Raw genomic sequence first — 11,091 nt, 5'->3', positions numbered from 1 at the left:
TTCTTTTTATAATAATAGCTTTATTTCTGCAAGCAGTTACATTTCTGTGTTCACAAAAAGCGGGGAAAGAAGGACAAGATTTTATGACTCTTTTTCCAGGAGAACTGGCAAAGCCAAATTTTCATCAAGGTCATTGCCCTCGGTAAGCTTAGAGAAAACACTTCAAATGTCTCAAGACTTGAAACATTTCAAAATGAGAAGGAAATGTGGAAATATACTAGGCTACACGGGTCTGTGAGACCTGGAGAGTGCTAATTCCAAGAGCTTTTTTATTAAATAGCCCAAGCGTCCTATCCGACTTGCGGTCATCCTGTCCTCTGTGCGGAGGGGATTGAGCAGGATAATAACTCCCATTAGCACTGGCAGAGGTTTCACATGTAAATCCCCTAGCAAATGGAAGCACAAATAGAGAGCGTCCTGTTTAGTAAATCAGCATAACTTGAGTGTTAGTTTTTTTCCCCTAGAAAAGTGGTCGCTTGCTATCTTTGAAGTCGGTGAGGCAGGCAGAGCTCAGTCCGCGGTGTGTGCCGGCTTTTCCTTCTCAACAGGGTTGTCCAGCATCCTCAGCCTCCTCTCCAGCCTCTGCCTCCATTCTTCTCTGAGTCTGCGGAGGGGAAACCGTGCACATGCTCAGTGCATTTGTCTCCAGCTATGCTGGTCGACTGAACCGTGGCTTTGTTTTTCTTCTCAAAGATATTTTTAAAAGAAACCCATTGTGTGTTCCCCTCCCTGTGTCCATGTGTTCTCATTGTTCAGCTCCCACTTATGAGTGAGAACATGTGGTGTTTGGCTTTCTTTTCCTATGTTAAGGGGAGGGAGAGCATTAGGACAAATACCTAATGCATGCGGGGCTTAAAACCTAGATGAAGGGTTGATAGGTGCAGCAAACCACCATGACACATGTATACCTATACATTCTGCACATGTATCCTGGAACTTAAAGTAAAGTAATAATTTTAAAAACCCAATGCTGCTAGGCACGGCGGCTCACGCATGTAATCCCAGCACTTTGGGAGGCCGAGGCGGGCGGATCACGCACGAGGTCAGGAGATCGAGACCATCCTGGCTAACACGGCGAAACCCCGTCTCTACTAAAAATACAAAAACAAAATTAGCTGGGCGTGGTGGCGGTGCCTGCAGTTTCAGCTACTGGGGAGGCTGAGGTGGGAGAATGGCGTGAACCTGGGAGGTGGAGCTTGCAGTGAGCTGAGATGGTGCCACTGCACTCCAGCCTGGGCGACAGAGCAAGACTCCGTCTCAAAAACAACAACAACAACAACAACAAACTAATGCTTTTTACAAATGAATAAAGAAAAAAATGAATAGTCACAAGGGCATAGTCTATGGATAGATGGCTTTATCCCAAATGTAATCCTTCCCAAATTGATGGGTGGATTCCATGTAATGCCAATCAAAATCCCAGCAAGAATTTTCTGTAGCTATCAAGAAGATGATTCCAACTTCTATATGGAAAGGCAAAAGTAGATTAGCCTTAAGAAGTTTGAAGAACACTGTTGAAGGACTCACACTACCTGATTTGAAGCTTAACTTAAAGTTACCATCATCAAGGCAGTGAACAAACAAATAGATTATTAGCACAGAATATAATAGAAAGTCCAGAAATAAATACACAGTAATGTGGCCAGTTGATTTTTGACAAGGGGTTAAGGCTACTCAATGGAGGATGGATAGGCTTTTTAACAAATGGTGCTGGAACATTATGTATCTATATTCAAACAATGGGCTTGGAATCTGCTACAGTCTGAACGTGTGTGTTTCCCCTCAAATTCATATATCTAATTCCTAACTTCCAAGGGGATGGTATTAAACTCTGCTCGATTATGGGCCCGGGAAAGAATGGGAAGATTCTGGAGTCCTGCTCTGAGGTCCTGGGTTTAGATAATATGCGTATATTACAGGAAAATCAGAATAAACAGAAAAGAATTTTAAAAATTGATTCACTTTCATCTTTCATTCTTATAAATAACGCCACAACGAGTATAATACTTAATACTCTTTCCACATCCCAGTCTATTTTCCTCGGAGTGGCTCCCAGAGGTGAAATATTACCACTTAGAAGGTATAAATATTTTGAAGGCTATAGGCACCTATTACCAGATTGGCTTCAGGAAAACTTCTTACTTACAACTCTGCTTAATTATGGGCCCAGGAAAGAATGGAAAGAATCTGGCACACGGGCCTGTTGCTGGGTGGTGCCTGTTGCATAAACACATGAGCAAGCAGGGACTGAAAGTTGAAATACTGTTAGAGAATGAAGCACATGGGGCAGTACCATCAAGACATTCACTCTGGGGGGCCGAGGCGGGCAGATCACGAGGTCAGAAGATCGAGACCTTCCTGGCTAACATGGTGAAACCCCACCTCTACTAAAAACAAAAAAAAAATAAATTAGCTGGGCATGGTGGCGAGCGCCTGTAATCCCAGCTACCCGGGAGGCTGAGGCAGGAGAATCGCTTGAACTCGGGAGGCGGAGGTTGCAGTGAGCCGAGATCACACCACTGCACTCCAGCTTGGGCGACAGACGGAGACTCCATCTCAAAAATTTAAAAAAGTGATGATTTATTGAGCTTATATGACCTTCTACTTTGATATCCACAGATTAGTAATTTTCATAATTATATTTCTGTATCATGGTTATTAAGTATTTATCCTATATTTTAATTTGTAATCCACCTCTCCAACCTGGAGAATACCCAGGTTCACAAGCTTTTTTTGTTACACATCTCTGAAAGCCTCTGTAACTAAATCTGCCACCAAATACATGACTTTTGTTACCTAGGATCTTTTAAAGCTCACTAATAAGGGCTGCTGCCTGGGTGTTTCATTGAACTTGATGCACTTAACCTAATGTGGATTCATTCATTAACAAAAGGGACTGAACTTTTACTGGGTGTGGTGGCCATGAAAATGCGCCACTCAGATGTAAGGAGCAAAGTTGACTGGTGGCTGCAGCTTCTTTCCCTTTGTATTTGCCTCAGATCAATGCCAAGGCCAAACTTCTTGCAGGCTGCTCTAAGACAGTGACTGGGCATGGCCGTGGTATTAATGCAGGCCCGTCCCAGCAAACTGCAGAACTTCTTTAACAGGTGGCTTTGGCTCACTGACTCCCTATTACTCTGGCCAAAACTTATCAGGGCTGCCCTGCTGTCTTCCCAATCCTAACTCCTTCTTTTTCTCCTTCATGGAGGTCAGACCCGCATCACAGTCTGATGACTTTCCTTCATTTCTCTGGCTTCGTGGTGTGCTGACGCTGGCTCATAACAGTTCATGACAACCAATTATTAACTTTTCAGGAATTTTATAAGCTAATTTTTAAATGTAGACATTATTACAAGTAAATTATATAAACTTATAATTAAATTATTTTAAAACAAGGACACTGACTATGCAAAATTCATTACTTCCTAATTATTTTACTACATTTTACAATGTATGCTCTTCAGATTACTTAGGTCTATTTCACCTGTTATGGTGAAAGTACTACATGATGAGGTGTTACTACCAAACACCTCTTCTGAACTTGTCTTCATTGACATCTCATTGGTAGCTTGAAATAGACTGTGGTGGGAATATTTACATCATGGAAGTTGGCAAACACTATAAATCATACATGACTTGATGTATCATTTTGTTCATTGTCTCAACTAAGGTTTGGCCCTAAGGCCAAATCTGGCCAGCTACCCATTTTGTAAATAAGGTTTTATTGACATATAGCCCTGCCCACTTGTTTACGTATTTTATTTACATATGGCTATGGCTGCTTTCACACTACAGTGGCACAGCTGAAGAGCTGCAATGCAGATCATATGACCTAAAAAGCCAAAAATATTTACTGACTGGTTCCTTTTATGACCCTTGGTCTCGACTTAAAAAAATGATGGACAAAATGTTAACATGGATTAAATTTAGAAGTGTGTCATGTCTGTAGCTAATACATTATAAATAGCAAAAAAAATTGAGGAAATATTCTTTCGGTACTAGAAAACTATTATCTTCAACGACATGACTTCTTTTCTGAATTGGATAGTAATCAAATGTTTACTTGTTCTATGATTTTTACAAATTATGGTTGAATTGCAACCACCAGTTGGCCCAGATACAAGAGGTTGGCAAAAATGAATAAAATCACATTTCATTATTATTCTCTGTGAGAATCAGGTGACTATATGGGATTTATAATGGGCATTGTGCATTTTCTTATTATTTATAAATTGTGTGCTACACAGCTTTCATATCAGTCAGACTTGTAAACATATGTATGTATATACACAATACATTTTTCCTCCAGAGAGCCAGGTAAACATTCATCAGCACACCAGTTTCCTTCCAATTTTTCATTCACAGGTGCTTCCTCCAAAAAATCTCATACACATCTACTCTCCTCTTGCCCTCTGCTTCTTAGAGGACCTGAGTTAACGCATTTGGCATGATGCATTCATTCTAGGAAAAAAAATAGGAATCTGGGGTTCATAATATATTAATTCACTTTTCACAGCAGTTATACACTATTGCTAAATGGTAAGGAATTCAGGTCTCCATCTACCCAAATGTCTTTTAAATCTTGTTTTATGAATATTCAGACACTTTGCTGCTCCTTTTTGGTTGATATCTTTCATTACTGTGTTGCTTCTGTTTATTTTGGGGTTCTCAGTAAACCGGTGAATAAAAATTTATATGTAGGGCTTTCCTTTTGAAGTAGGGAAGGTCCATAGGAGGAAGATAATGCTTAAAACTTGGCTTACAAGTTCAGATACATCAGAAGAGCCATACGACTGGCATTAAAGCTCAGAGAGAACATTTTTACCTTCAGCCTAGAAATATTGGCCTCACTTTTCAAATTGAGACCAAGTAATGTTTACTATTTCTTGTTCTAGATTCTTCTGATTTGTGGAGGAGTTGTTAATTCCTAGGAGCACAGATTCTCCTTGATAAGTCCGGGGCTTACCTAGAAAGCAGGATGATATTTGTGAGACTCTTAAGTCATAATCATAATGTTATTCCTGGAGTGGGTGAGGACAACTGGATCTATAATTATATTTTTCCTATCTTATGCTAGGCACTAAACATATATGTCAGTTTGGGTCCTCCAAGAAGCAGATTTGTGGGAAACACCTGCGAAAAGTAAAGAAGGGAGGAAACTGAAGCAGTCGAGAATAGCCTTTAGACTTCAGAGCTGGTCTGACATCTGTGAAAAGAGAGGGGGGAAGTAACGATTGAGTAGGAAGAACCCAACCCACAGCACAGTTCTGAGGAAGCTTGAGCTGGGCTGGTGGGGAGTCCCTGAGCAAATGCTGCCCACAGGGGAGCCATGTCATGCAGGAATTGCCTGGAACTAGCACCCCTGCCACCCTCAGTAATTGGCTGGGAGCGGCCTGGGGGAAGTATGGCTTTGGCTCATACACGATGGTGGATCCAGAAAGGGAGCAGCCGGCACTATCAGTCAACTATGCTCCCAAAGCAAATGATCCTGAAGATCCTCTGATTGGGGCACTTCTGTGGCTACCACGCTATGTAAAGAAGAGCAATCGAATACTCCCTGTCCTCAAGGAATTTAGAGTTGACTGAATTCTTGATCTCCCATTTCAGATCTCAGTACTCCAATCTTGATCTCTGTGCTTTTACTTTAGTATGAAAAGTCAGATGACGATTTTGCCACACCTGCTCCATTCTCGTAGGCAGGAAGCATGCCTTGACAATTGTTTTTTCATAGTGGGAAGAGGCGGGCCTGAGTCTGGTTTCCCTGTGGCCTGCAGCTCACTGGCTGCATCTCTGCTCAAGGGGCAGAGCTCAGTGTGTTCACACAGGCTGACAAGCTTTGGCATACTCATTTGACCAACTCAGTTTAACAGCTGCATCTCCTATCCTTTCAGTTTGAATGAAAAATCTAACTAAAAATTTTCTCCCTGCTTATTCTTTGTAGACTAACTCTTGTCTTATAAAAAGTTTGAAATAGCGATTTCATCTGGCTAGTAGATTCTGAGTCCAATATCTTATTGCCTGAAGCTGAAAACATCCTAATTGATACAACTGATAAGCAGCCTTCAGAGCAAGAGAGAGGTGAGTGGTCTTGGGGTGAGGCTTGATGCACCCCCAGATTTAATGTCTACCTGACACTGTTGAGATCTGCTAATTATGAAGCGGAATTTTGAAGACCACACTTCTTGCCTGAAAACATTAGTAGTTCATATAAGCACTGTCCAGTTTCTTAGTTATAGCCACTGGCTGGGCACTTAGGTGTCCATAAGACTTATTATCTAAACTGAGATACTTTTGAAAATAAAAGAGACTGTAGTCAATGATTATACCAAACTGATAGGTGTCCATCCAAACTGCCCCAGGCAAACCAGGAGGTATGGTCACACATCATGCCTATATGACACTCAACTCTTCTCGAATTGCCTCAATCAGTTGTTTGCAAACACTTTCTAACTTCTTTGGGGGACTAACCCATCCATGTTCTGTTACTTTTCTCTATCCAGACTCAGAGAAATTAAAGAAGTACCCAGTTCTGGGGCCACTCACTTTGTCTTGTGATCTCACCCTGGGACCTCTGCCAGATACAGCATATCAGTTCCTAGGAAAAATGGATTGTCTCCATCCCCAGCCTCCTTCTCTGAGTCACTGAACCCACAGGTGTGTGCTTAACACACTTCACCCAGCTCTGGAACAACATCTTGCCAGATTAGCCCAGCAGAGGGAGAGGAACATAAGACATTATTGGATTTGTTCTCCTGTCAACAAAGGGATTTGGTGGGAAATTTGGAGGTTTTTTGGTCTCTACTGCTCACTCATACATTTAGAACATTTCTTGATTGCATAGTGGATTGGATTTGCCTTTTATAAATGGAGGGTAGAATTTAAAAAGGTCTGTGTGTTACGTGTGTGTGTATGTGTACCTTGGAGGGTGGGCATTTGCGTATAGTGGAGTTGGGGGAGGCAGAGCCCACAGGGGTGGAATAGGGACTCAGGGGTCTATGATATTCATTGGTCTGCAAGTATATGTTGGGAGACTATTACTTTGTTAGGACAATGTTTCAAACTATTTGCTCAGATCAGCGGGGATTTAAGCAAAGGGGGGCTCTGACATTTTGGTTCTAATTTAAAAATTCTAGATTTTTTGTGAAACTTGGTTCATGTGGGATGTGTATGTGTTTGCTTTGCTTTTTTGTTCAGCAAAAATAACAGTAAAACCACAAGGTTTTAATTCATTGTTTGCCAAATGAAAAAAGCTTTTGAGAATTTTAATTCACAATTGATAAGCATGATGGCTCTGGTGGGTGGCCTCCAGGCTGAAGGAGAGACCACAGGGAGCCTCGCTTCCCCAGCTCCTGGTGGTATCCTGGTTCTGAGTCCTGTGGCTGCTGCAATCATGTCTCCAAACACTTCGTTGGGGGAGACTGATGAAATGTTTCATGATGAGCACAAAGATTTATTCTTTCAGTCATAGAAGGTAAAGAAAACTGCTCCAAACTTTAGAAGAGGGGGTCATTTCTAGGGAACATGGGAGCCTGGAGAATTAATGCATTTTGTTCTATGGACAATTTGCAATTGATTGCCATTTTTATAACTTACTTTTTACTTAAAAATGGCACAGGATCATTACAGAAACTTTGGAAAAAATAGAACACACACACACACACACACACACACACAATCTGTCGTCTTATTAGTCAAAAATAACCACTTTCAGTATCTTAGTGTATTTTCTTCTAATCTTTTTCCTTTACATACTATATATATAACAGTTTTACTATCTTGACAAAAATAAGATCATATTGCAAGTTTTGCTTTCTGGAAGGGAAGATACAGCACAGGGCTCAAGATGGGATCTGGCTTCCTGTGGGCTAGTGGGCCAGGACTGGGGGACGGAAGATGGTGGGGACCACACAACGGACTCTCTTCACTTCCCTGAGAATCTACAGGATTGGATGCTCTAACATGAGACTCTTCTAGCATGTAGGAAGGCCTAGTTTTGTTCATTAGGCCACCAGGAGTGTGGCTGGAATGTTGGCAGAGCTCTTCTCTGGTTATGGAAGGAGGGTCCTCTCTGGCTTAAGAAAGGATTTTGTTTTAAAAATTAACTTTGAGTTTTACTCATGTGAATTACTCATGTTTTCAGCTCAGCATGCACTAGGCAGACTCAGAAACATGGAATCACAGTGCTCTGCTGTGGAGAACACATGACTACCATTCCACCTGTGAGCAGACGTCCCAGCAGACAGCCTGGCTAGCCTCTCCCATTTTAGGGACAGAGAACCCGGACAGGCCCAGAAGAATTGAGCTGATCCTTCTGCTCCAAGGCATTTGACGTGTGAGGGTAGGTGCTGGCCCTGGCATTCAGACTGAGGTTGATACATATGACACGTCTTCCCACATAAGCAAAACTTCATCTCTCAGCAGACTCCTTGGAATAGAACAACAAGTTCACTTGCCAGTGAGGGAAAGACCACATTACCCTTCTCCCAAGAATCTTGGTACATATTATCCCAGATGAGGGATCTTTTTATTACACTAGTTTTTCACACATATACACATCCGTTAACCTAACCCTGAAATTTAGTGTAACCACATGTGCTAAAGATTGTAACAGAGAAAGGGTAGCGAATAGATTGTTTTAGTTTATCAAGACATAAATAACATAACTTCATTTTTTATATTAAAAAAAGTCTTGTCTATATCTGTAAGTCATTGGTTCTCAATCGGGGATGACTTTGCCCTCCAGTGGCCTTGGTTCTCAAAATGTGTGTGGAGCTCTTACAGATAGCTAATGTTTTGAGGCCAAGGATGCTGATAAACATCTTAGCACAGAACAACCCTCCACAACAAAGAATTATTTGGCCCTGAATGTCAATAGCGCTGAGGTGGAAAAACCCTGGTATACTCTCAAGACTGAATGAGTGGATGTATTGGTGATGTTTTCTATTTTCTGTGTTTTATGATGTTTTGACATCTTACAAAGTTTGCTGGCTAGGGAGAGACTGCCCCTGCTAGGACTAGCCCTATTTTAGAGATAGCAAAAGGCTTGGCCAATCTCCAGACCAACCGATCTCAAGTCTGTAGCCCTAGCCACCTCCTTGCCTAACTCTCATACACTGAGCCACTATTTCCCCTGCACTTGATTATCCTGGGGCCAGGTACCAGGCAACTGGAAACAACTCCTATAGCCCAAATCCTGACAGAATGACTCAAACTAACTGGTCCTGAATTATACACTCTGCACTGCCTTGCCTTTTTCATAGAAACCCCAATAAAGACTCTGGCTAAGAGGTTCCTGCTAGCTCTTCTCCCACCTGACCAAAACCAGGAGCTTCCCCTCTGGGCCTGTGGGACATGCATGTGTGACCCCCTCCTCTGGGACCTGTGAGCACAGTGAACTTCTTCCTTCCAAGTGTTGCTCCCATTTCCTCATGAGACCTCGCATTTCCTCCTGTCACTGCACAGAATTTATGCTTTCATGTACAGCATATGTACCTTCCTACAGCAGTGGGTACCAAAGAGAATTCCCTACCTGAGTCTTCATATCTGGCATATCTCTGGAAAATCCACTTTAAAAGTAATAACAGAGAAACAATTCACATACTTTTTCAGGGCGCTTCTTTCTTGACGATCTTCCTCCAGTTCTCGGTAAAAAGTCTGTTTGCTAATTTCTTTTTCCCAGAAGCTTTTGAGCTCATGACAAGTTCCACAGCAGAAGACTTCTCGACGGATGTATTGATTGTTCATCCCCTGAAATATACAAGTAAAGCAAATCCCAGTTCTTTAAATAAAGCCACTCTAGGTTTGGAGTGATACAAAGATGAGCTTGCATGTAGACCCTGCCATTTACACTTGTTTTTTTTTTTTTTTGGTGACTGTAGACACATCACACACTTGTATTCTGAGTCTGTTTCCTCAACTGCAAATGGGAATAATAATAGCTATGCCAGAAAACATCATGAAAAATTTTGAATTAGACAAAACCAAAAAGGGTATCTGGTAACTCTTCCAAATTATCTGATTTTAAGGCTTGCCCTTTTCACTGTCTTTGAGCTATTTGACAATTTTGTAAATTATAGAAAAATTATAGAAATGAAAATGTTCATGAACAGAGAAATCCAAAGAAATTCTGTGCAGTGGAATGCAATTGCTCTACCTACGAATATCAATTTTTTCATTGATGTATTTTTAAAATTTTCTTTTGACTCAGTTGTAATATCTTACTAGTTTTTTCCTTATTTATAAGTTAAATAAAATATTTGATAATCTTCATTTTATATTTGAATGATTCATTATTTTGGCTTTCTTAAAAAACTATCCTTTAAGAGTTACTTCAGTTGTGTGTGTGTGTGCATGTGTAAGATGCACATCATCAACAAAAGTGCTAAGCCTCATGCATGACAAATGGCCAACACCCAGTAAACAGTGTGCTCTTTCCATCCTTCCTCACAGAATAGCAAGAGCCTCTACTGTCTATCGAGGACCCGATGTGGGCCGGGCACGCTTTACACACTGTGCCATCTGATGCTCACTACAGCTCTGTCTCCACTCACTGTTCAGATGAGGAAACTAGAGAGAGAATCTGCTTGTGGCCATCACTGAAAATGCAGGAGCTGGCATTTGAACCTAGGTCTGTCCATCTTCAGAGCCAGTGCTTTTTGCTCTACAGATCCTCTTTGCTCACACGAAGTGCCCACTGCATTTGGAAATGGGTATGTCCGGGGCAAGCTCGTTCAGCATATGTATATACATCCTATGAAGGGACACATATGTAACCCAAAATTGTTTGCTTTTTACCTTAACGTGGCTCACTTTCCAGATCTTAGGAGCGCCATAAGGCAGGCAGATATAAATGCCTGCACAACAGATCCCTCCCTGCCTGCTGGCAGCTCCTGCTCAGAGAAGTGCTTCAGCCCTGGCTGGAGACTGGAAAGAGACCTGGTCCCTTACTCCACAGCTACAAAGTCCCTATGATCCCGTGCAAGCTGGGTTTTCCTGGGGCACGCAAAGGATTAGGGGCGAGAGAGGAGTTTAGAAAAAGCTTCAGAGAAGAGGCTGGCCACGGTGGCTCATACCTGTAATCCCAGCACTTCG

The 11,091-nt window shown here is 41.8% G+C and overlaps 1 protein-coding gene across 1 annotated transcript; it reads right to left on the bottom strand.

Annotated features, from left to right (window-relative positions):
* On the bottom strand, nucleotides 1-9,744 carry FAM240B (family with sequence similarity 240 member B). The gene is made up of 2 exons (XM_054658839.2): nucleotides 9,602-9,744; nucleotides 1-604 (listed from the first exon to the last, which is right to left on the bottom strand). The coding sequence occupies exons 1-2, from the start codon at nucleotides 9,742-9,744 to the stop codon at nucleotides 511-513; spliced, it is 237 nt and encodes a 78-aa protein (XP_054514814.1). The 3' UTR covers nucleotides 1-510.
* Nucleotides 9,745-11,091: the final 1,347 nt, after the last annotated feature.

The sequence above is a fragment of the Pan troglodytes genome, chromosome 11 (assembly GCF_028858775.2).
Source record: "Pan troglodytes isolate AG18354 chromosome 11, NHGRI_mPanTro3-v2.0_pri, whole genome shotgun sequence".
NCBI lineage: Eukaryota > Metazoa > Chordata > Mammalia > Primates > Hominidae > Pan > Pan troglodytes.
Note: the sequence above shows the minus strand (reverse complement) of the source record. Positions and strands in the feature narration are given on the sequence as shown.

Coding starts and splice junctions, on each gene's coding strand:
- FAM240B (XM_054658839.2), bottom strand. CDS start 9,744: ATGAACAATCAATACATCCGTCGAGAAGTCTTCTGCTGTGGAACTTGT. Junction 605..9,601: donor GAAAGAAGCGCCCTGAAAAA/GTATGTGAATTG, acceptor TCCCCTCCGCAG/ACTCAGAGAAGAATGGAGGC.